The 26,647-nt window shown below is 48.5% G+C and overlaps 1 protein-coding gene across 6 annotated transcripts in view; it reads left to right on the top strand.

Moving 5' to 3' along the window:
* The window catches only part of FAM234A (family with sequence similarity 234 member A), a 173,420-nt gene that overhangs the window by 63,434 nt on the left and 83,339 nt on the right, over window positions 1-26,647 (top strand). For 3 of the 6 annotated variants that reach the window (XM_063934206.1, XM_063934202.1, XM_063934204.1), the window contains exons 2-5: window positions 12,384-12,675; window positions 15,552-15,665; window positions 23,732-23,923; window positions 25,944-26,074. In XM_063934206.1, the coding sequence (XP_063790276.1) occupies window positions 12,411-12,675; window positions 15,552-15,665; window positions 23,732-23,923; window positions 25,944-26,074 (702 nt within the window). In that variant the 5' untranslated portion in view covers window positions 12,384-12,410. The remainder of the gene's footprint in view (window positions 1-12,383; window positions 12,676-15,551; window positions 15,666-23,731; window positions 23,924-25,943; window positions 26,075-26,647) is intronic. The other 3 variants (XM_063934205.1, XM_063934203.1, XM_063934207.1) reach the window with 2 other exon arrangements.

Raw genomic sequence — 26,647 nt, 5'->3', positions numbered from 1 at the left:
TCCTGGTAACCACGGATGCAAGCCTCCGAGGTTGGGGGGCAGTCACGCAGGGAAGAAACTTCCAAGGACAATGGTCGAGTCAGGAGGCTTCCCTACACATAAATATTCTGGAACTAAGGGTCATTTACAATGCCTTAAGTCAGGCAAGATCCCTGCTTCAAAACCAGCCGGTGCTGATTCAGTCAGACAACATCACGGCGGTCGCCCATGTAAACCGACAGGGCGGCACAAGAAGCAGGATGGCGATGGCAGAAGCCACAAGGATTCTCCGATGGGCGGAAAATCACGTGATAGCACTGTCAGCAGTGTTCATTCCGGGAGTGGACAACTGGGAAGCAGACTTCCTCAGCAGGCACGACCTCCACCCGGGAGAGTGGGGACTTCATCCAGAAGTCTTCCAACTGATTGTAAACCGTTGGGAACGGCCACAGGTGGACATGATGGCGTCCCGCCTAAACAAAAAGCTAAAAAGATATTGCGCCAGGTCAAGGGACCCTCAGGCGATAGCTGTGGACGCTCTAGTGACACTGTGGGTGTACCAGTCGGTTTATGTGTTCCCTCCTCTTCCTCTCATACCAAAGGTGCTGAGGATAATAAGAAAAAGAGGAGTAAGAACTATACTCATCGTTCCGGATTGGCCAAGAAGGACTTGGTACCCGGAACTACAAGAAATTATCTCAGAGGACCCTTGGCCTCTGCCTCTCAGACAGGACCTGCTACAGCAGGGGCCCTGACTGTTCCAAGACTTACCGCGGCTGCGTTTGACGGCATGGCGGTTGAACGCCGGATCCTGATGGAAAAGGGCATTCCGGTTGAAGTCATTCCTACGCTGATAAAGGCTAGGAAAGAGGTGACAGCCAGTGGCGTAACTAGAAATTTTCCTCCTCCAAGCCAAAAAATCCTTCGGCGCCCCCCCCCATACCCCCCATAATTGGCATTAGTAAAGGGACAAATATGTGCGCGCCGTAGCCGCGCGCCACCAAAAAGGGGGTGTGGCTTCGTTAAAATAGGCGTGGCTTCGCGTAAAGGGGCGTGGTATTGCAGGAAAAGACTACCTTATACCCCAGTTTTGCAACCTGCACGCCCAGACGTTAGCCACCACAGGAAAGAAAAATAATCCTGATTCATGCCCCTTACATTATTTGTCATTTTTCCTCCTTCTAGTAATGCCCAGTATACATTATTCCACATACTGCAATGGCCTTAGCCATTATGCCACACACAATAATGCACATGACACAATATGCACACACTGTAATGCCCCCGACACATTATGCCACACACCGTAATGCCTGTGACACATTATGACAGGAATCGCAATGCCCGTTATGCATTATGCTACACACTGCAATGCCCCTGATACATTATAGCACATACAATGTCTGTGACACAGTATGACACACACCACAATGATCCTGAGACATTATACCACATACCACAATGCCCGTGATATAGTATACAACACACCGTAATGCCCGACACATTATGACACACACCGCAATGTCCGTGATACATTATGCCACACACCGTAATGCCCATTACACATTAAGTTCTACAGTAAGGCTTCTAATTACTTTTAAATTACCTGCTCGTTGCCACGGGTTTCATGCTCTTGGTTCCATGCATGGTGCCAGGGGTTTTCATGCTCAGGGTGTCATGCTCGTTGCCAGGGGTTTCATGCACTGGGTGTCATGCTCGTTGCCAGGGGTTTCATGCACTGGGTGTCATGCTCGTTGCTAGGGGGTAGTGCTTGTTGTTAGGGCCGTGCTCCCAGTGCCACATATGCCCCCAGTGCCAGATCTTCCCCCCCAGTGCCAGGTATATGCCCCCAGTGCCAGATGTTCCCCCACAGTGCCAGGTATATGCCCCCAGTGCCAGGTATATGCCCCCAGTGCCAGATCTTCCCCCACAGTGCCAGGTATATGCCCCCAGTGCCAGATCTTCCCCCACAGTGCCAGGTATATGCCCCCACTGCCAAATCTTCCCCTACAGTGCCAGGTATATGCCCCCAGTGCCAGGTATATGCCCCCAGTGCCAGATCTTCCCCCACAGTGCCAGGTATATGCCCCCAGTGCCAGATCTTCCCCCACAGTGCCAGGTATATGCCCCCAGTGCCAGGTATATGCCCCCAGTGCCAGGTATATGCCGCCAGTGCCAGATCTTCCCCCACAGTGCCAGGTATATGCCCCCAGTGCCAGATCTTCCCCCACAGTGCCAGGTATATGCCCCAAGTGCCAGGTATATGCCCCCAGTGCCAGGTATATGCCCCCAGTGCCAGATATTCCCCCACAGTGCCAGGTATATGCCCCCAGTGCCAGGTATATGCCCCCAGTGCCAGATCTTCCCCCACAGTGCCAGGTATATGCCCCCAGTGCCAGATCTTCCCCCACAGTGCCAGGTATATGCCCCCCAGTGCCAGGTATATGCCCCCCCCAGTGCCAGATATTCCCCCACAGCGCCTGCTTCCCCCCCAGTGCCAGGTATATGCCCCCAGTGCCAGATCTTCCCCCACAGTGCCAGGTATATGCCCCCAGTGCCAGGTATATGCCCCCAGTGCCAGGTATATGCCCCCACAGTGCCAGGTATATGCCCCCAGTGCCAGGTATATGCCCCCAGTGCCAGATCTTCCCCCACAGTGCCAGGTATATGCCCCCAGTGCCAGATCTTCCCCCACAGTGCCAGGTATATGCCCCAAGTGCCAGGTATATGCCCCCAGTGCCAGGTATATGCCCCCAGTGCCAGATATTCCCCCACAGTGCCAGGTATATGCCCCCAGTGCCAGGTATATGCCCCCAGTGCCAGATCTTCCCCCACAGTGCCAGGTATATGCCCCCAGTGCCAGATCTTCCCCCACAGTGCCAGGTATATGCCCCCCCCAGTGCCAGATATTCCCCCACAGCGCCTGCTTCCCCCCCAGTGCCAGGTATATGCCCCCAGTGCCAGGTATATGCCCCCAGTGCCAGATCTTCCCCCACAGTGCCAGGTATATGCCCCCAGTGCCAGGTATATGCCCCCAGTGCCAGGTATATGCCCCCACAGTGCCAGGTATATGCCCCCAGTGCCAGGTATATGCCCCCAGTGCCAGATCTTCCCCCACAGTGCCAGGTATATGCCCCCAGTGCCAGATCTTCCCCCACAGTGCCAGGTATATGCCCCCAGTGCCAGGTATATGCCCCCAGTGCCAGATCTTCCCCCACAGTGCCAGGTATATGCCCCCAGTGCCAGGTATATGCCCCCAGTGCCAGATCTTCCCCCACAGTGCCAGGTATATGCCCCCAGTGCCTGCTTCCTCCCCCCCGCACCTTTGTGTTGGAGGGACACGGAGCACATAGCGCGCATCTCCAGTGTCCCTCCTGGCTCTCCCCCGGCCGGTCTAATAAAGGAAGTGCCGGTTCGTGAACCAATCAGAGCTCACGAACGGCACTTCCTTTATTAGACCGGCCGGGGGAGAGCCAGGAGGGACACAGGAGAGACGCGCTATGCGCTCCGTGTCCCTCCTAGTCCTTACAGCAGGGAGGGAGACCGCAGATTGACATGCGGACGCTCGTCCGCATGTCAATCTGTGCAAAGTCAGTGGCTCCCACGCAGCCCCTCGCCCCCAAGCCACCGCGAGGACTGCGGGGGCAGTAGTTACGCCACTGGTGACAGCAAAGCATTATCACCGCATATGGCGAAAATATGTTGCTTGGTGTGAGGCTATGAAGGCCCCCACAGAAGAATTTCAGCTGGGTCGATTTCTGCACTTCCTACAGTCAGGAGTGACTATGGGCCTAAAATTGGGATCCTTTAAAGTCCAGATTTCGGCCCTGTCTATTTTCTTTCAAAAAGAACTGGCTTCACTGCCTGAAGTTCAGACGTTTGTTAAGGGAGTGCTGCATATTCAGCCCCCTTTTGTGCCCCCAGTGGCACCTTGGGATCTCAACGTGGTGTTGGATTTCCTAAAATCACATTGGTTTGAGCCACTTCAGACCGTGGAATTAAAATATCTCACGTGGAAAGTGGTCATGCTTTTGGCCTTGGCTTCGGCTAGGCGGGTGTCAGAATTGGCGGCTTTGTCCTGTAGAAGCCCCTATCTGATCTTCCATATGGACAGAGCAGAATTGAGGACGCGTCCCCAATTCCTCCCTAAGGTGGTATCAGCGTTTCACTTGAACCAACCTATTGTGGTGCCTGCGGCTACTCAGGACTTGGAGGCTTCCAAGTTGCTGGACGTAGTCCGGGCCCTGAAAATCTATGTTTCCAGGACGGCTAGAGTCAGAAAGACTGACTCGCTGTTTATCCTGCATGCACCCAACAAGTTGGGTGCTCCTGCTTCTAAGCAGACTATTGCTCGCTGGATCTGCTCCACGATTCAACTTGCACATTCTGCGGCTGGACTGCCGCATCTTAAATCAGTCAAAGCCCATTCCACGAGGAAGGTGGGCTCTTCTTGGGCGGCTGCCCGAGGGGTCTCGGCTTTACAACTTTGCCGAGCTGCTACCTGGTCGGGATCATACACGTTTGCAAAATTCTACAAGTTTGATACCCTGGCTGAGGAGGACCTTGAGTTTGCTCATTCGGTGCTGCAGAGTCATCCGCACTCTCCCGCCCGTTTGGGAGCTTTGGTATAATCCCCATGGTCCTTACGGAGTACCCAGCATCCACTAGGACGTCAGAGAAAATAAGATTTTACTCACCGGTAATTCTATTTCTCGTAGTCCGTAGTGGATGCTGGGCGCCCATCCCAAGTGCGGATTGTCTGCAATACTTGTATATAGTTATTGCCTAACTAAAGGGTTATTGTTATGAGCCATCTGTTCGTGAGGCTCAGTTGTTATTCATACTGTTAACTGGGTATAGTATCACGAGTTGTACGGTGTGATTGGTGTGGCTGGTATGAGTCTTACCTGGGATTCCAAATCCTTTCCTTATTGTGTCAGCTCTTCCGGGCACAGTTTCCCTAACTGAGGTCTGGAGGAGGGGCATAGAGGGAGGAGCCAGTGCACACCAGTAGACCTAATTCTTTCTTAGAGTGCCCAGTCTCCTGCGGAGCCCGTCTATTCCCCATGGTCCTTACGGAGTACCCAGCATCCACTACGGACTACGAGAAATAGATTTACCGGTGAGTAAAATCTTATTATTACAAATATTGGCTAAAATGACCTTCAGGCTGTGTGTATAAGGTGTATATGAAACATAAATGCCTTCTGTGCTTAGATTTAGGTCCCATCGCCATGATATCTCATTATGGTATGCAATTATTCCAAAATACAGAAAAATCCGATATCCAAAATACCTCCGGTCCCAAGCATTTTGGATAAGGGATACTCAACCTGCACTATATAACACATCCTAAGAAAGTTGGCCTAAAAAAAAAAAAAAGTATTCCAACACAGTGAGCGCTCTCTGGCTGCAGATCTCCTCATCAGCCATGTGAGCCCAGAGAGGGAGAACACTTTCAACACAGGTGTTGATCCATTTCAGAGCGAAGGATGTGAGTTGCTGCGGCGTTAAAATGCCAGCAATGGCACTACATCTCGCTCAATTTTGCTAGCAGCCCTGTGGGGCTGTTAGCAGTTTCAGGCATGTTCTGGCTAAAGTGCCGCTAATGCCATGCTAACTTGCACCCGCGAGAACTTTGCACAGAATTGGATTGACCCTTTAATGTAGATAAATAACAAATGTTCTTTTATTTCCTGTAAATAAAGTGTTTAAAAACAATTGTATTGTCATAGTATGTTGCACACATTCTCTGGGGGCAGACTTGCTTAGCATACAGTCACTGCAGGGGGACATTTTGAACTCCCTGCATATACAGTACTTGCTGTAATCCAAATAAGGGATTCTAGTATATAGGAAAAACCATTCCTACAGATACATATTTTAAATTACAACCTAAATTGAATGTTGTTGATGTTGAGAGGTTTAAATAGCAAGAAGAGAACAAACTGAGAAAGTTGTTGAAACGCGTTGGGGAAAGGCCATGGAGTGGAAAAGTGCTACTGGCTGCCAGCACTGTAGTTGAATATCCCACGATGCTCCTACAGGACCTAGCACTCAATTGAATCTGCCCCTCTGTGTGTCTGTGTTTTTTTTGTTGTTGTTGGGTGTTGGAAGCAAAGCAAAAAAAGAATCTCAAGAGAATTCACTACCATTGTTAGAATTATTAAAGCCTGTATGGACATTGAGAATCCGTTGCAATCAACCTCTGCATATCAAGGCATGGTTAAGCACCTATATATTAATAAGATGTTCATATCGTCTTCCGATGCAGAGGTTAGAAGATACCCACATGGGACATGCTTTGGTTTGCAGAGGGAAATTCTAAGCTGCTTTCGTTATAGTTCTATACAGATCTTGACCCAAATACAGCCATTTAAAACCCACATTGATGTTTCTTCTAACACCCAATGGTAGAGATTGGGATTGCCATGTTTTCTCATACATCCTAGAGGATGCTGGGGATGCTTCAAGAACCATGGGGTATAGATGGGATCCGCAGGAGACATGGGCACTTTAAGACTTTAAAAGGGGTGTGAACTGGCTCCTCCCTCTATGCCCCTCCTCCAGACTCGTTAGATTCTGTGCCTAGTGAGACTGGATGCACACTGAGGAGCTCTCCAGAGTTTCTCAGGAAAAAAGACTTTTGTTAGGTTTATTATTTTCAGGGAGACCTGCTGGCAACAGGTACCTACTTCTGTGAGTTTCAGGGCTCTGCTTCTTAGGTTACTGGACACCATTAGCTCCAGAGGGTCCGATCACTTGGTGCGCCTAGCTGCTCGTTCCCGGAGCCGCGCCGTCACCCCCCTTGCAGAGCCAGAAGTCAGAAGCCGGGTGAGTAGAAAAAGATCAGAAGACTTCAGTGACGGCAGAAGATGGCGTTTGAGGTACAGCGCAGCGGCCGCGCTGCGCGCCATGCTCCAACATACATAAGGCACTGCAGGGTGCAGGGGGGGGGACCTGGGCAGCATAAACCTCAAATAGCGACTGGCAATGAGTGTATACAGTGCTGGGCACTAAATACAAGACCCCCGCCAGTATAAATATCTGAAATTAAGCGGGACTGAAGCGCGCCATTAAGGGGGCGTGGCTTAGCCCTCACAGCTCTGACCAGCGCCATTTTCTCTTCACAGAAGCTGCAGAGACGCTTGAGCCTGGCCTCCCACACTACTGTACAAGTAACAGGGTGCAAATCGGGGGGGGGGGGGGGGGGGGGCACAAGAGATTTGGTGCTATTTGGTTGATATTGAAAGCGCTAACATGTCTGGTCAGTATATTACTCCCTTCAGAACCGGAACAGGCGCTGGGTTGTGAGCTGGCAGAACTCCCCCTGTGTTTCTCTAACAGGCTTTACTGTGGGTCTGTCCCCTATAGCCCCAGTGTGGTTGTGGGTGTCGGTAAGCGTGTGTCGACATGTCTCAGGCTGAGTGCGCTTCCCAGGACGAGGCTGGAGTGGGGACAGAAAAGGCGGTGGGAGTGACCATGTCGGCACCGCCGACGGCTGATTGGGTAAATATGTTGAGTGTTTTGAATGCAAATGTGGCTCGGTTGACTAAGAGATTAGATAAATCTGAGTCTAAAAACCAGACATGGAGGAAATCCATGGAGGATGCATGGTCACAAGCCCAGACCCCTTCGGGGTCACAGAAACGTGCATTTAACCAGATAGCAGATACGGATACCGACACGGACTCTGATTCCAGTGTCGACTATAGTGATGCCAGATTGAATCCTAAACTGGCTAAGAGCATTCAGTACATGATTGTGGCGATAAAAGAAGTGTTGCATATCACAGAGGACCCTGCTGTTCCTGATACAAGGGTCTGTATGTTTAAAGGAAAGAAACCTGAGGTAATGTTTCCTCCCTCTCATGAACTGAACGCTCTTTTTGAAAAGGCTTGGGAAAATCCTGATATGAAGGTAATGGTTCCCAAAAGAATTCCAGTGGCATATCCGTTCCCCCCTGGGGACAGGGAAAGGTGGGAGTCAACCCCCACGGTGGACAAAGCTCTATCGCGTCTGTCCAAAAAGGTGGCGCTTCCGTCTCCTGACACAGCGGCCCTAAAGGATCCTGCGGATTGTAAGCAGGAAAATACACTGAAATCCATTTATGTCACTACAGGTTCGATACTCAGGCCTGCCGTTGCTTCAGCATGGGTGAGTAGCGCTATTGAAAAGTGGGCAGATAACTTGTTATCTGAGATAGATACCCTGGACAGGGATAGCGTGCTTTTGACTCTGGGTCATATCAGGGACGCTGCAGCATATTTAAAAGAAGCTGCGAGGGATATTGGCCTTTTGGGATCAAGGGCCAATGCCATGGCAGTCTCGGCTAGGAGGGCATTGTGGATACATCAATGGGATGCTGACTCTAAGAAGACTATGGAGTCTCTACCATGTAACGGTAGTGTCTTGTTTGGTGACGGCCTCACTGACCTGGTATCTACGGCTATCGCGGGTAAGTCATAATTTTTACCTTATGTTCCTGCGCAACAAAAGAAAACGCCCCACTATCAGATGCAGTCCTTTCAGCCCAATAAATACAAAAAAGGGCGAAAATCCTCTTTTCTTGCTGCGAGAGGAAGAGGAAAGGGAAAAAGGTCACAGGCTGTGGCAAGTTCCCAAGAGCAGAAGTCCTCTCCGGCATCCACCGCATGACGCTGGGGCTCCTCTGCGGGAGTCCGCACCGGTGGGGGCACGTCTCAAACTCTTCGGTCAGGTCTGGGTGCACTCGGACCTGGATCCTTGGATATTAGAAATAGTAACCCAGGGGTACAAATTAGAGTTTCAAGACGTGCCCCCTCACCGATTTTTCAAATCGGCCTTGTCAGCTTCTCTTCTAGAAAGGGAGGTAGTATGCGCTGCAATACAAAAGCTGTGTCAAAATCAAGTCATTGTCACAGTACCCCCGTCACAATAGGGGGAGGGTTTTTATTCGAGCCTGTTCGTGGTCCCGAAGCCGGATGGCTCAGTTAGACCGATTCTGAACCTAAAATCCCTCAATTTCTTTCTAAAAAAGTTCAAATTTAAGATGGAATCTCTCCGAGCAGTGATCTCCAGTCTGGAGGAGGGGGATTTTATGGTGTCGGTCGACATAAAGGATGCCTACTTACATGTTCCAATATATCCTCCACATCAGGCATACCTGAGGTTTGCTGTTCAGGATTGTCATTACCAATTTCAGACGTTGCCGTTTGGTCTGTCCACGGCTCCGAGGATTTTCACCAAGGTTATGGCGGAAATGATGGTTCTCCTACGCAAGCAGGGAATCACAATTATCCCGTACTTGGACGATCTCCTCATAAAGGTGAGATCCAAGGAGCAATTGCTGAAAAATGTTGCGCTCTCACTGACGATTCTGCAACAACGTGGTTGGCTCCTAAGCGTGCCAAAATCACAGTTGGTTCCAACGACACGGCTGTCGTTCCTGGGTATGATTTTGGATACAGAATTAGAGAGTTTTTCTTCCAGTGGAAAAGGCTCTGGAAATACAGAACATGTTAAAACAGATTCTGAAACCGGCAAGAGTGTCGATTCTTCAATGCACTCGGTTGCTGGGGAAGATGGTGGCGGCCTACGAGGACATTCAGTTTGGCAGGTTCCATGCCAGGGTGTTTCAGTGGGACCTGTTGGAAAAGTGGTCCGGGTCTCACCTGGACATGCACCGGAAAATACTCCTATCTTCCAGGACCAGGATCTCCCTCCTGTGGTGGCTGCACAGTTCTCACCTTCTGGAGGGACGCAGGTTCGGGATTCAGGATTGGGTCCTAGTGACCACAGATGCAAGTCTCCGAGGCTGGGGAGCAGTCACACAGGGGAGAAATTTTCAGGGAAAATGGCCAAACCAGGAAGCTTGTCTGCACATAAACATTCTGGAATTAAGGGCCATTTACAATGGCATTCTGCAAGCGGAACATCTTCGCGGTCTGCCCGTCTTGATTCAGTCAGACAATATAACAGCAGTGGCGTACATAAACCGCCAGGGCGAACAAGAGCAGAGCGGCAATGGCCGAGGCCACGAAAGTTCTTCGCTGGGCGGAGAGACATGCAAGCGCTCTGTCAGCGGTCTTCATTCCAGGAGTGGACAACTGGGAAGCAGACTTCCTCAGCAGACACGATCTCCATCCAGGAGAGTGGGGTCTTCATCAAAAGGTCTTTGCAGAAGTGACAAGTCGTTGGGGAATTCCTCAAATAGACATGATGGTGTCCCGCCTCAACAAGAAACTTCAGAGATATTGTTCCAGGTCGAAGGACCCTCAAGCAATAGCGGTGGACGCCCTTGTGACACCGTGGGTGTTTCCGTCGGTCTATGTGTTCCCTCCACTTCCACTCATTCCGAAGGTGATAAAGATTATAAGACGAACAAGGGTTCAGGCGATACTCATTGTTCCAGATTGGTCAAAGAGGGCCTGGTATCCGGATCTTCAGGAATTGCCCATAGAAGATCCCTGGCCTCTTCCTCTACGCGAGGACCTGTTACAACAAGGACCGTGCGTGTATCAAGACTTACAGCGGCTGCGTTTGACGGCATGGCGGTTGAACGCCAAATCCTAGCCCGGAAGGGTATTCCAAGTGAAGTCATTCCCACACTTCTTCAGGCTAGGAAAGAAGTGACGGCAAAGCATTACCATCGTATTTGGAGGAAATATGTGTCTTGGTGTGAATCCAAGAAGGCTCCTATGGAGGAATTTCAGCTGGGGCGTTTGCTCCATTTTTTGCAAGCAGGTGTGGATGCGGGCCTAAAGTTAGGCTCTATTAAAGTACAAATTTTGGCCTTGTCAATCCTTTTTTCAAAAAGAATTGGCCTCCCTTCCAGAAGTTCAAACCTTCGTGAAAGGCGTGCTGCACATCCAACCTCCATTTGTGCCCCCTGTGGCACCGTGGGATCTTAATGTGGTGTTGCAGTTCCTGCAATCTCATTGGTTTGAACCTTTACGTAGGGTTGAGTTAAAATTCCTTACTTGGAAAGTAGTCATGTTGTTGGCCTTGGCATACGCAAGGCGGGCATCTGAGTTGGCGGCTTTGTCTCACAAAAGCCCCTATTTAATCTTCCATGCTGATAGAGCGGAGTTGAGAACTCATCAGCAATTTCTGCCAAAAGTGGTTTCATCATTTCACGTAAACCAGCCTATTGTGGTGCCAGTGGCTACTGATGCCTTGGCGGAATCGAAGTCTCTCGATGTGGTCAGAGCTTTGAAGGTCTATGTCGCCAGATCGGCGCAGATTAGGAAAACAGAGGCTCTGTTTGTCCTGTGGGCTCCCAACAAGATGGGGGCTCCTGCTTCCAAGCAGACTATTGCACGCTGGATCTGTAATACGATTCAGCAGGCTCATTCTACGGCAGGATTGCCGTTACCAAAATTGGTGAAAGCCCATTCTACCAGAAATGTGGGCTCATCCTGGGCGGCTGCCCGAGGGGTCTCGGCATTACAGCTTTGCCGAGCTGCCACTTGGTCGGGTTCAAACACCTTTGCGAAGTTTTACAAGTTTGATACCCTGGCTGAGGAAGACCTCTCTTTTGGTCAATCGGTGCTGCAGAGTCATCCGCACTCTCTCGCCCGTTCTAGAGCTTTGGTATAAACCCCATGGTTCTTGAAGCATCCCCAGCATCCTCTAGGACGTATGAGAAAATAGGATTTTAATACCTACCGGTAAATCCTTTTCTCTTAGTCCGTAGAGGATGCTGGGCGCCCGTCCCAGTGCGGGCTGTATCTGCAGTTTTGGTTATGGTTACACTCATGTTGAGTTAAGTTCCGTCAGTCTGTGGCTGATGTTGGTCATGCCGTAGCATCCGCTGTTGTTGAATGCCATGTTGTACGGCGTGTTTGAGGTGTGAGCTGGTATGTATCTCACCTTAGTTTTGAAAATAAAAATCTTTTTCCTCGAAATGTCCATCTCCCTGGGCACAGTTCCTATAACTGGAGTCTGGAGGAGGGGCATAGAGTGAGGAGCCAGTTCACACCCCTTTTAAAGTCTTAAAGTGCCCATGTCTCCTGCGGATCCCGTCTATACCCCATGGTTCTTGAAGCATCCCCAGCATCCTCTACGGACTAAGAGAAAAGGATTTACCGGTAGGTATTAAAATCCTATTTTTTGACGTGCTTGGGCCTGCATTGGATCTAGTTAACATTTTCTGAAAAGTTTGTTTGTCCTCCATCTAATACAGGATTACATGTGTTTGGTAATTTTAATATATATGCAAGATGTAGCTGCTTCAGCTGTGCTGCATGGCCAACTTGATAGGTCTGTGAACTACAGTATGTCATTCACAGACATCTGATGTAGACACCATCCGATCCACAGAGATTTATCGTCCATTATATACATATAATATATATAATATATCGACCAGTGTGTACCCAGCCTAAGGATTTCAAAGTAATCCACCTCCGTTCTGTTTTCAGAAGATTTCTGTGCCTTACTCTGCAAAAATGAACAATAAAGATATAGATGAGGAAGACCATCCTTTGAAGACCAGTGATGTGAAAGCACTAGAAAATAACGACAAGAGTGGAGAAAAGGATTTGTGCATCAAAAAGCAAAGTGGACTTTCACGTTTGTCCAGGGTTCGCACTGCAGCTTTTTTTGGTGCATTGTTTCTTTGTCTGACAGCAGTGTTTGCTTTTTCGTTTATTATTCCTTGCCCTGTGAGACCTTTTTCTCAGAGAACTTGGAGCATACAGTATGACAGTGCAGGTAAGTTAGTCAGGGCCAGAGGCACATATACACACACACTTCTCTAATCTATACATATGCCAGTTTTGTTTGTTTTCTGTACATTCTAAATACATTTGTAGAATCCTACACAGTTGTTTTCTCTAGGCACAGAAAAGCACATCCTTGCAGTGGCGGAACTAGCTATTAAGGGGCCAGCAGCCTACAGCTTTATAAGTCCTTAGTATGCTGCCACTCTGTCTGTGGACCATGACCAAGAGGACCCTTAGGATGCGTATCAGCCAGAGGAGGCAGAGTGGGTGGGGGCCGTCCCCTCTCATTTCTCTCTGGCTCCACCTCTCTGCATCCTGACTGCCGGGTACTGCCTGACTGCTGAGGGTGAGGCGGTGCCTCTGGGGATGATGTCTCGCTGTTGGCAGAATAGATAGGAGGACCCACCCTGCTATGCAGTTTCAGCCCATCTCACCTGTGGCAAAATTGGAGCTTAAAGACATTACAGGACTACTGCTTTGTGCAGTAGCTGAGCCAAACTCTACCTGTAACTTTGTGTATACAGTACACCTTTGGCTCTGGCTGCACAGAATGGCTACACTGTTGTTATGGAGGTCCTTATTCAGAAAGGTACCATACATGCACAATTCTGCTGTGTCTGTCTGCAGTAAACTCATAGATGTTACTCACTGTCACCCTAAGCCTTCCCCTGTCACCCAGTATCCCCAACACCCACTATCTTCTTGTTACCCTCTGCCTTCTGTCACACACTGCCTTTCCCCATAACCCCTATCTCCTTGTTACCAACCCCCTGTCCCCCACTGCTTTCTGCTGTCACCCACTGCCTTTCCCCATCACCCACTATCTCCTTGCCACCTTTCCTGTCACCCACTGCCTCTCCCTGTCATCCTCTACCTCCGCGTCACCAACTGTCTCACCCTGTCACCCTATACCTCTCCATCACCCACTGACTCCCCAGTCACCACCTGCCTCTCTGTCACCCCCAGTTACTCCCTGTTACCCTCTACCTCTCCGTCACCCACTGACTCCCCAGTCACTACTTGCCTCTCTGTCTCCCACAGCCTCTCCGCCACCTGCTTACTCCACAGTCACCACCTGCTTCTCCCATCACCCACTACCTCTCCTGCAGTTACTAACTGCTTCTACCAAGTCCCCCACTGCGGCTCCCCGTGGAGCAGAGGATGGGTAACCCATAGCATATTTTTGCACCTCTGCTCACCATTTGCAATTACCGCCACTGCATCCTTGTGACCAGCCGTGGCACTTAAGAGCAATTACACCCACTGGCAGAAATTAATATCAGTGCATGTGTATTAATTGGCTCAGAAAATGTAAATGAAACGACTAAACAGGTTGTACTAGATGAAACGTTTCCTGTCTACAATAAGTTGCATATTATAGAGATGCTCCCATCTCTCAACACAGAAGCCTGATGACTGTTTTATAATCTGTTTGTTAACAGAAACATTCATAATAAATTAATTTGGTAGACATGTTAATTTGGTAGACATATCACATAAAAACAGAAAGCAATACTGGACATGCTTTGCTTTAATATGTGAGCTTTTTGTCTTCTATCAGTCACTTTTGGGACTTTTTCTGTGGCAAAGTAGCTATAGCCGTGGAAGACAGACTAACGCTAGGTACACATTATATAATTATCTGGCAGATAATCTGCCAGATCTAGCTGGTTGGAACGAAAATCTGGTAATGGATGAGAGCAAATGGCAATCGACCATTTGCTTGCAAACACTGGAAAAGTAACAAAACCTGTCGTTCATACAAATTGATTAAACACAAATGTAACCAACTTGGATGAACGACTGTTTTTGTTCATTTTGCCATTTTTGAGAGCAAATGGTCATTGTCATTTGCTCTCACCATTACCAAATTTTCATTCCAACCAGCTAAATCTGGCAGATTATCAGCCAGATAATTGTATGGTGTGTACCTAGCAGGTTATCTGACAGATCTGGCTGGTTGGAATGAAAATCTGGTCCATTACCTGTTTTTAACTCAGGAGTTTGCTGTAAAAGTCTTGCTTTTCATAGCACCAATCATCTTGCCTGTAAATGAATCCCCCAGTTTCATCCATAGTAACTTGTGCAGGAGCTCTGTCTTTTTTGTGATTTGTATAGTGCAAAGCTCCTGCAGGGTTAGCAGCTCTCATATTATATTATATTATATATACATATAAAATATGTTTAGATTTCTTGTATGAAAGTCTACCTTCATCATAAGTTATAGGCCCTACACATTGGCCGATCCGCCGCCGAGCTGCCCGACGGCGGATACGGCCGACGGGCGACCCGGCGGCGGGGGGGCAGTGACGGGGGGAGTGAAGTTTCTTCACTCCCCCCGTCACGCGGCTCCATTGAAGTGCAGGCAAATATGGACGAGATCGTCCATATTGGCCTGCATGCACAGCCGACGGGGGACCAGCGATGAACGAGCGAGTGGCCGCGCATCGTTCATCACTGGAGCCTACACACTGAAAGATATGAACGAGTTCTCGAACGAGATCGTTCATATCTTTAACACAAATCGGCATGTGTGTAGGGCCCTTTAGCCATTTAACCTGAAAATATATCTAATATGTCTGCCCTTGGAAAATGCTCTGCAACTTAATGCAATGATGTTAATTTTGTATTCTGGCAGTAGTCCTAAAAAAACAACAGAGGTAACAAGTATACATGGTACCATTTACTACCACTGTTCATACACCTATATAGTTACATCATTCAAGTTTAAAAATCTGTGATTACACTGCACCTGATAATGGTTTAAATATAAAACATTCTACATGAAAGATAACAATGAGTGTTTATTGTTTGTTGATAATATAATGACTGTGTAATATGTATTTTCTTATTCCGGTGCAACAGTTGGTTATGCTTTTCTGGCTACAGAAGATGTGAACCATGATGCAGTGAAAGATGTTCTTTTTCTTTTCAAAACTGACAATACCAGCAACTTAAATGTATCCTGTGCCGATGAAGGTATTACGTTTTACCATTGGTCTTCTCTCTCTGCAGGTGACTGTAGTTGTGTCAGTCAATTTTTAAAATGTGTAAAATTATCAGTAGATCATGTAGTTAAAGCCCAATTTAACAGCTCCCCCTAAACTAAACATGTCCTAGTTAGAAAGTTTGTTCTGGGCACCAGAACAAATCATGCCCCCATAGTTTGTCTCATCCTCTAAAATTACTTTCCCAAGAGTCCCGCAAAATGTACAGTGTGCATAGGGCAGATGTTTTGGAGGTCCCAAAGATAATCTCTATAAATGTTTGGAAATTTATTGGTGGAGTCGTCTTATTGGGGTAGATACTATGAGAAGGAAGGAACTTTTATATTTCATGGTTTTGGCCTGTCCACATATAAATACTTTTTAACAAGATATAACTCAAAATTCTACTTTTTTTTCCAAAAATAAATATCAATGTGATCTAGCCATTACAGAATCTAAGGTACTATGGGCCAAATTCAGACCTAATCGCTTGTGCAAATTTGCAAGGAAGCTGATTATCGATCAACTGCGCATGCATACGGATTGTAGTGCGCGCGCGTGAGGCCAAACTGCAAAAAAATCCATCTTTTTTGATCGCTAGGTGTACACAAGTTGATTGACAGGAAGCGGGCATATGGAGGTGTTAACTGGCCATCCTCTGGGAGTGTCAGTAAAAACGCAGGCATGCCAAAGCATTTTCAGGGAGGGTGTGTGACGTCAGCTCCGGCCCCAGTAAGCCTGTTTCTATTGCACTGTAGGAGTAGGTCCTGGCAGTAGCGGCTCTTGCCACGGGCAAGCAGGCTTTTTGCCCGGGTGCCGCTACCCTGAGGGCACCGCCGCTGCCGTAGCAAGAGCCGCTACTAATCCACCCTCCCTCCCCGCTCCCCGGCTGCAGTGAGCGCCGTGTGTGCCCGCTGCAGCCGGCGTCGCTGACTGACGCTAGAGGTCAAAATTGACCCCTAGTGTCAGTGCAGCGCTGCTATGGGAGAGACGTCATGACGTCTCTCCCATAGAGAGGAGCTGGCGCCCGGAGACAGCAGCAGCAGCGGTCCAGAGGCAGGAACGAGGCTGGTAGGTATTGTGGGGGGGGGGGGTTTAGGGTTTCAAAGCGGTGCTACTACAGGGGGCACATACTGGGGGCACTACTACTGGGGGCAGAGCTACAGGGGTCACAACTACAGGGGGCACTGCTACAGGGGGCACTGCTACAAGGGGCACAGCTACAGGGGGCAAATCTACAGGGGGCACAGCTACAGGGGGGCACATACTGGGGGCACTGCTACAGGGTGCAAATCAACTGGGGACACAGCTACTGGGAACACTACTATAGGGGGCACAGCTACAAGGGGCACAACTACAGGGGGAACAGCTACTGGGGGGAAATTAACTAGGGGCACAGCTACAGCGGGGCACAAGTACAGGCACGCCCCTTCCCTATGAAGAAGCCACGCCCCTTCCCTATAAAGAAGCAGCTCCCCTGTTTTGGGGCGTGCGCCAACTGTATTTTACCTGGAGGGAGGGGAGGCGCCACAAGGTCTAGAACCGGCCCAGGGTCCTGGGCTACCCACAGACTGGAGAAATCATTCGATAGTGACTGAGTTGCAAACAGATGTGCAGATGTCTGCTGCCTGGCAAAGTTTTTGCATGGCGTATACCTGCCTTCGCACAGTTGCACGGGCCGTGTTTTCACTCTCTCTAGGCGGCGACTTTCTGATCGCAGACCTTTGCAACTTTGCAGCACAGCGATCAGGTCTGAATTAGGCCCTATGGGGGTCATTCCGAGGTGATAGCTTGCTAGCTACTTTTAGCAGCCATGCAAACGCATAGTCGCCGCCCATGGGGGGAGTGTATTTTCGCTTTGCAAGTGTGCGAACGCGTGTGCAGCCGAGCAGGATGAAAAAGTTTTTTGCAGTTTCTGAGTAGCTCTGGACTTACTCAGCCGCTGCGATCACTTCAGTCTTTTTGGTCCCAGAATTGACGTCAGACACCGGCCCTGCAAACTCTTGGACACGCCTGCGTTTTTCCAAACACTCCCAGAAAACGGTCAGTTGCCACCCACAAACGTCCCCTTCCTGTCAATCTCCTTGCGATCGGCTGTGCGAATGGATTTTTCATTAAATCCATCGCCCAGCAACGATCCGCTTTGTACCCGTACGACGTGCCTGCGCATTGCGGTGCATACGCATGCGCAGTAGTAACCTGTTAGCTGCGCTGCGAAAAAAAGGCGCGCGATCAACTCGGAATGACCCCCTATATTCGATATATGTGTTGTGAAAGTTTGTCAATATATAAAACTGAAACATCTGTTGATCTCATTAGTTATTTCTCTAACGTCCTAGTGGATGCTGGGAACTCCGTAAGGACCATGGGGAATAGCGGGCTCCGAAGGAGGCTGGGCACTCTAGAAAGATTTATGACTACCTGGTGTGCACTGGCTCCTCCCACTATGACCCTCCTCCAAGCCTCAGTTAGATCTTGTGCCCGGCCGAGGTTGGATGCACACTAGGGGCTCTCCTGAGCCCTTAGAAAGAAAATATAGATTTAGGTTTTTTATTTTCAGTGAGACCTGCTGGCAACAGGCTCACTGCAGCGAGGGACTAAGGGGAGAAGAAGCGAACTCGCCTGCTTGCAGCCGGATTGGGCTTCTTAGGCTACTGGACACCATTAGCTCCAGAGGGATCGACCGCAGGCCCAGTCCTTGGTGTTCGGTCCCGGAGCCGCGCCGCCGTCCCCCTTACAGAGCCAGAAGCAAGAAGAGGTCCGGAAAATCGGCGGCAGAAGACTTCAGTCTTCACCAAGGTAGCGCACAGCACTGCAGCTGTGCGCCATTGCTCCTCATACACACTTCACACTCCGGTCACTGAGGGTGCAGGGCGCTGGGGGGGGGGGGCCCTGAGAAGCAATAATAACACCTTGGCTGGCAAAAATACCACAATATATAGCCCCAGAGGCTATATATGTGGAAAATACCCCTGCCAGAATCCAGAAAAAAGCGGGAGAATAGTCCGCGGAAAAGGGGCGGAGCTATCTCCTGCAGCACACTGGCGCCATTTCTCCTTCACAGATCCGATGGAAGGAAGCTCCCTGGCTCTCCCCTGCAGTCTACACTACAGAACAGGGTTAAAACAGAGAGGGGGGGCACTAAATTTAGGCGCAGTATAAATTATATAAAAGCAGCTATAGGGGACATAACTCAGTTAGTCCCTGCATTATATAGCGCTCTGGTGTGTGCTGGCATACTCTCACTCTGTCCCCCCAAAGGGCTTTTGTGGGTCCTGTCCTCATTGGAGCATTCCTTGTGTGTGTGCGGTGTGTCGGTACGGCTGTGTCGACATGTTTGATGAGGAGACTTATGTGGAGGCGGAGCAGATGCCGATAAATGAGATGTCGCCCCTGTGGGCCGACACCAGAGTGGATGGATAGGTGGAAGGTATTAACCGACAGTGTCAACTCCTTACATAAAAGGCTGGATGACGTAACAGCTATGGGACAGCCGGCTTCTCAGCCTGCGCCTGCCCAGGCGTCTCAAAGGCCATCAACGCTCCCTCAGATGGCAGACACAGATGTCGACACGGAGTCGGACTCCAGTGTCGACGAGGTTGAGACATGTACACAATCCACTAGGAACATCCGTTACATGATCCCGGCAATATAAAATGTGTTACACATTTCTGACATTAACCCAAGTACCACTAAAAACAAAGGGTTTTATGTGTGGGGAGAAAAAGCAGGCAGTGTTTTGTTCCCCCATCAAATGAGTGAATGAAGTGTGAAAAAGCGTGGGTTTCCCCGATAAGAAACTGGTAATTTCTAACAAGTTACTGATGGCGTACCCTTTCCCGCCAGAGGATAAGTTACGCTGGGAGATATCCCCTAGGGTGGATAAGGCGTTCACACGTTTGTCAAGGTGGCACTGCCGTCTTAGGATACGCCCACTTTGAAGGTACCTGCTGATAAATAGCAGGAGGCTATCCTGAAGTCTGTATTTACACACTCAGGTACTAGACTGAGACCTGCAGTCTGCTGCAGCGTGGTCTGTACCCCTTTCAAACAGGGATACTATTTTGCGAACATAAGACGTCGTCTTATATATGAGGGATGCACAGAGGAATATTTTGCCGGCTGGCATCCTGAATTATTGCAATGTCCATTCTGTCAGGAGGGTATTGGAGACCCGACACTGGACAGGTGATGCTGACTTTAAAAGGCACATAGAGCCTTATAAGGGTGAGGAATTGGTTGGGGATGGTCTCTGGGACCTCGTATCCACAGCAACAGCTGGGATGAAAATATTTTACCTCAGGTTTCCTCACAGCCTAAGAAAAGCACTGTATTATCAGGTACAGTCCTTTCGGCTTCAAAAAAGCAGGCGGGTCAAACGAGGGAAGAGGAAAAAAAGCTGCACCAGCACCCAGTTCCCAGAATCAAAATTCTTCCCCTGTTTCCTCTGAGTACACCGCATGACGCGGGGGCTCCACAGGCGTAGCCAGGTACGGTGGGGGGCCGCCTCAAAAATTTCAGCGATCAGTGGGCTCGCTCACAGGTGGATCCCTGGATCCTTCAAGTAATATCTCAGGGGTACAAGCTGGAAGTCGAGGCGTCTCCCCCCCGCCGTTTACTCAAATCTGCCTTGCCGACAACTCCCTCAGGCAGGGAGGCTGTGCTAGAGGCAATTCACAAGCTGTATTCCCAGCAGGTGATAGTCAAGGTGCCCCTACTTCAACAAGGACGGGGTTACTATTCCACACTGTTTGTGGTACCGAAACCAGCCGGTTCGGTGAGACCCATTTTAAAATGGAAATCCTTGAACACTTACATAACAAAGTTCAAGATGGAATCGCTCAGGGCGGTTATTGCAAGCCTGGAGGGATTACCATGTAGGATGCTTACCTGCATGTCCCTATTTACCTTCCTCACCAGGAGTACCTCAGATTGTGGTACAGGATTGCCATTACCAATTCCAGACACTACCGTTTGGACTGTCCACGGCACCGAGGGTGTTTACCAAGGTAATGGCAGAAATAATGATACTCCTTCAAAAAAAGGGAGTTTTTATTTATCCCATACTTGGACGATCTCCTTATAAAGGCAAGGTCCAGGGAGCAGTTACTGGTCGGAGTAGCACTATCTCAGGAGGTGCTACAACAGCATGGCTGGATTCTGAAGTCAGAGACCTCCTAAAACCAAAAAGGGTATCGGTGCATCGTTGCACACGAGTCCTGGAAAAAATGGTGGCTTCATACGAAGCAATTCCATTCGGCAGGTTCCATGCGAGGACTTTCCAGTGGGACCTCTTGGATAAGTGGTCGGGATCGCATCTTCAAATGCATCAAATGATAACCCTGTCTCCAAGGACCAGGGTGTCTCTACTGTGGTGGCTGCAGAGTGCTCATCTTCTAGAGGGCCGCAGTTTCGGCATACAGGACTGGGTCCTGGTGACCACGGATGCCAGCCTTCGAGGCTGGGGAGCAGTCACACAGGGAAGAAACTTACAGGGCCTATGGTCAAGTCAGGAGACTTCCCTACATATAAATTCTGGAACTGAGGGCCATTTACAAAGCCCTAAGTCAGGCAAGACCCCTGCTTCAAAATCAGCCGGTACTGATACAGTCAGACAACCTCACGGCAGTCGCCCATGTGAACCGACAGGGCGGCACAAGAAGCAGGATGGCAATGGCAGAAGCCACAAGGATTCTCCGATGGGCGGAAAATCACGTACTAGCACTGTCAGCAGTGTTCATTCCGGGAGTGGACAACTGGGAAGCAGACTTCCTCAGCAGACACGACCTACACCCGGGAGAGTGGGGACTTCATCCAGAAGTCTTCCTGCTGTTGGTAAACCGTTGGGAAAGGCCACAGGTGGACATGATGGCGTCCCGCCTCAACAAAAAGCTAAAGAGATATTGCGCCAGGTCAAGGGACCCTCAGGCGATAGCTGTGGACGCTCTAGTGACACCGTGGGTGTACTAGTCGGTTTATGTGTTCCCTCCTCTGCCTCTCATACCAAAGGTACTGAGAATAATAAGATGGCGAGGAGTAAGAACGATACTCGTGGTTCCGGATTGGCCAAGAAGGGCTTGGTACCCGGAACTTCAGAAAATGATATCAGAGGACCCATGGCCTCTGCAGCTCAGACAGGACCTGCGTCAGCAGGGGCCCTGTCTGTTCCAAGACTTACCGCGGCTGCGTTTGACGGCATGACGATTGAACGCCGGATCCTGAAGGAAAAGGGTATTCCGGAAGAAGTCATTCCTACGCTTATTAAAGCCAGGAAAGATGTTACAGCAAAGCATTATCACCGCATATGGCGGAATTATGTTGCATGGTGCGAGGCCAAAAAGGCCCCAACAGAGGAATTTCAACTAGGTCGATTTCTGCATTTCCTGCAAGCAGGAGTGAATATGGGCCTAAAACTAGGCTCCATTAAAGTACAGATCTCGGCTCTGTCGATTTTCTTTCAAAAAGAACTAGCTTCAGTGCCTGAAGTTCAGACATTGTGAAAGGAGTGCTGCATATTCAGCCCCCGTTTGTGCCTCCTGTGGCACCTTGGGATCTCAACGTGATGTTGAGTTTCTTAAAATCACATTGCTTTGAGCCACTAAAAACCGTGGATCTGAAATATCTCACGTGGAAAGTGGTCATGTTATTGGCCTTGGCTTCAGCCAGGCGAGTGTCAGAATTGGCGGCTTTATCATGTAAAAGCCCTTATCTGATTTTCCATATGGATAGGGCAGAATTGAGGACTCGTCCCCAATTTCTCCCTAAGGTGGTGTCAGCGTTTCACCTGAACCAGCCTATTGTAGTGCCGGCGGCTACTAGTGAATTGGAGGACTACAAGTTGCTAGACGTTGTCAGGGCCCTGAAAATATATGTTTCCAGGACAGCTGGAGTCAGAAAATCTGACTCGCTGTTTATTCTGTATGCACCCAACAAGCTGGGTGCTCCTGCTTCTAAGCAGTCTATTGCTCGCTGGATTTGTAGTACAATTCAGCTTGCACATTCTGTGGCAGGCCTACCACAGCCACAATCTGTAAATGCCCATTCCACAAGGAAGGTGGGCTCATCTTGGGCGGCTGCCCGAGGGGTCTCGGCTTTACAACTTTGCCGAGCAGCTACTTGGTCAGGGGCAAACACGTTTGCAAAATTCTACAAATTTGATACCCTGGCTGAGGAGGACCTGGAGTTCTCTCATTCGGTGCTACAGAGTCATCCGCACTCTCCCGCCCGTTTGGGAGCTTTGGTATAATCCCCATGGTCCTTACGGAGTTCCCAGCATCCACTAGGACGTTAGAGAAAATAAGAATTTACTCACCGGTAATTCTATTTCTCGTAGTCCGTAGTGGATGCTGGGCGCCCATCCCAAGTGCGGATTGTCTGCAATACTTGTAAATAGTTATTGTTAACTAAAGGGTTATTGTTGAGCCATCTGTTGAGAGGCTCAGTTGTTTTTCATACTGTCAAACTGGATATAGTATCACGAGTTGCACGGTGTGATTGGTGTGGCTGGTAAGAGTCTTACCCGGGATTCTAAATCCTTCCTTATTATGTCAGCTCGTCCGGGCACAGTGTCCTAACTGAGGCTTGGAGGAGGGTCATAGTGGGAGGAGCCAGTGCACACCAGGTAGTCATAAATCTTTCTAGAGTGCCCAGCCTCCTTCGGAGCCCGCTATTCCCCATGGTCCTTACGGAGTTCCCAGCATCCACTACGGACTACGAGAAATAGAATTACCGGTGAGTAAATTCTTATTTATACATGCATAGTATTCTATTGATACTGTAGGTGTATTTTAATAGGAGTAGTTGTTTAGGAGAAATCTAATGTTAACAATAAATGTAATCCAACAGTGATTGAAGTTGAACGTTAAGGTAAATTGTTGGTGAATGAAAATGTTAGGTATGAATATAAATGAATTTCCACATACAATGAAAAAAATAGATAATTAGCACTTAGACATAATATAGATTGATCTGCTGCTGGTGAGCGCACCTATCCTTTTCCCTTCATTTCTTTGTTTCACTATGAATATAAATGACATTAGACCTTTTGAATATGTGCAGGATTCAACTTGCCATGCTCCTTTTTATCTGCTTTGTCTGGAACAAATGGAAGTGCCTTGTGGGTCAGACCTGTGGCTGATGATGATGTGCAGTTAGTGGAGTGCGGTATTCAGAATCTTGGTGGCGTGGAACGTGCTGGCTGCCTAATTATTAGGAGATCTGCATTTATGTTAGCAATTGATTCAGAAACAGGTAAGGGTTGCTATTAAACAGTTCTGTTCACACTTATATCCTGTGATATATCTGCATATTTAAGAAGAGACTATAAGCCAGATTCAGAGTTGCACAACGCAGCTGCATTATGTGCACATAACTAAAAGCAGAGATTCACCTACAGTATGTGACTGCACTGTCCTCATCAGTCTGCTTGTTGAGGTAGATGTCATTACTGTCAGTGGGTATTTGAACAAGCCCTATACTTTGTGCAAGAGATCATTCTGATTTGTGGCTCCTATGTGTCACACTGTAATTCATGTGTTTTATTTTAGAGTAGGCAGACAAAGACCACTCGGAGCTCCAGTTCAGGTAGTCTCTGCTTACTTTGTAAAGAGTCAAAAGTGTGATTTAGCCGAGATTGTTAACTTTGTCTTTGCTTATACTGATGTGCTGTTCATATGAAAATGAGCCAGAAGATTTTGAGATATGAGTGAAGGATGTATGAAGCAATGAAAAGAGCGGAGAAGTTGCTCATGGCAACCAATCAGCTACCTATAATTTTATAGCATGCACTTGATAAATGTTACTTCAAAGCTGATTGGTTGTCATAGGCAACTTCTCCACTGGCCCACTTCACTCTTTTCACTGCTTCATACATCTCCCCAAGTCTGATTCTGAGTCAAATGCAACTTGTAATGCTGCCACCTCTAGCGATTTTTTTGAATATTATCCATGGGCTGCATATGCATCTTTAAATCATACATGTGTTCACAGTGTCATACTCATCTTGGTCGTTTCTGTGCGGCTGCTAAATTGGCATTGATGGGTGGCAACTGTGACACACACAAGAGAACAGTTTTGTGGGTGTGTTGGAGGGTATTGTTGTGTAGCCAGAGTTAAGCCCTGTACACACTGGTTGATATACTAGACCACAGGTTCTCAAACTCGGTCCTCAGGACCCCACACAGTGCATGTTTTGCAGGTCTCCTCACAGAATCACAAGTGAAATAATTAGCTCCACCTATAGACCTTTTAAAATGTGTCAGTGAGTAATTAATACACCTGTGCATCTGCTGGGTTACCTGCAAAACATACACTGTGTGGGGTCCTGAGGACCGAGTTTGAGAACCTATGTACTAGACTACATACCTCCCAACATGACCCTCTCCAGGAGGGACAGAATACTCTGCTCCTGGACTTCTCTCTCAATTTTTGATTGCCCTCACCTGTACTGAAACACCTTTCTTATCTATTAACCTGTTCAACACAGGTGCCGGCAATCATAAATTAAGAGAAAAATCCAGAAACAGATAATTTTTTCCCTCCTGGAGAGGGTCATGTTGGGAGGTATGAGACGATATGATCGAAAACAATATTTTTTTAAAAGATCTATTGCCTGAACGATGCGCGCACCGCGGGTCATTCTTGTTCAGGCATTGTCTACCAAACATGCAGCTCAACTTTAACTATATCATTGAGCTGCATGTTCGGGGAGTGCGGGGGATGACGTCACTGAACAATATCAAACCTTCCAACATGACCCTCTCCAGGAGGGACACAATGCTCTGCTTCTGGACTTTTCTCTTAATCTGTGATTGCCGGCACCTGTGTTGAACAGGTTAATGGATAGGAAAGGTATTTCAGCACAGGTGATGTCAATCACATATTAAAAGGGACGTCTAGTAGCAGAGCAGTTTGTCCCTCCTGGAGAGTGTCATGTTGGGAGGTATGCGATATTGTTCAGTGTGTATGCACTGGTGATCAGCTATATAGCACTTAGTGCTAATTAGGAGAGGTCGTCCAGTGTGTATGGGGCTTAACTCACTATTCTAAGCCATACATATACATTGTGGATGCCAGAATCAGCTGGATCTAGCATGGGCTAGGTGTAAGTGCTGATAATAATAATGACTGCTGCTCTCGTATACAGTAGAGTGGGTGGTACAATCACTCAGGTGTGTACACTTTGTCCAGTCGGGCCCATTATTGTACTGTGTTAATGTGTAAACTTGTATGATTCTGATATGTTGTCACAGGTTAGTTCCTTGTGTTCCAGGAAACATTTTGTGGGAAACACAAACTGGCTTTGATGCTACAGCAATTGTTAAAGAGCCGGTGCTGAAAATTTCAGATGTAGATCATGATGGAGTAGAAGACATAATGGTTTTTGTTACTGTGGGAGATAAAGTAAGGAACACTTTAAAGAATTTCATGATTGTAATCTAATTATCTTTCTTCGCAGTGAATTCAGTTTTGCTGACAAAACCCAACAGCAGTTTGGTTATATGCTAACTGTGTAAAGAAATGAAGAATAATTAGCAATGTGAAAAACAGATTGTACCTCACAATGGGTTAGACATAATAGGTTGTGACGTGCAGGTAGTTGAATTGCCAGCAAGTTTGCCCAATGTTGTTGTATTTAAAGTTCTTTCGTTGAGAAGCAGTGTGTCTCCGTACCCTCGTGCCCCCATAATGGCCGGCGCCCCGCTAACCGGGACGCCGGCTCAGTACTCACCACTCTTCATTCTTCTGGCTCTGTTAAGGGTGGCGGCATGCTGCGGGAATGTACGCTCGCCGTGGTGGGGCTTGCGAATAGTTCCCTCATGGGAGGAGAGAAAAAGGTGTAGTCCCTCTCTGCTGGATGTAGGAACCGCCAGGTGTCCACTAATTGAAGATCATGTAGGGTCAATCTAAATTTCCTGGCTACCTTAAGGGAAGAGCGGGGGTCTCCAGAAGTATGTAAGGAGGGTTCCTAAGCCC

The sequence above is a fragment of the Pseudophryne corroboree genome, chromosome 7 (genome assembly GCF_028390025.1).
Source record: "Pseudophryne corroboree isolate aPseCor3 chromosome 7, aPseCor3.hap2, whole genome shotgun sequence".
Lineage (NCBI taxonomy): Eukaryota > Metazoa > Chordata > Amphibia > Anura > Myobatrachidae > Pseudophryne > Pseudophryne corroboree.
The sequence above is the reverse complement of the archived record's forward strand: the minus strand, read 5'-3'. Positions and strand labels throughout refer to the sequence as shown.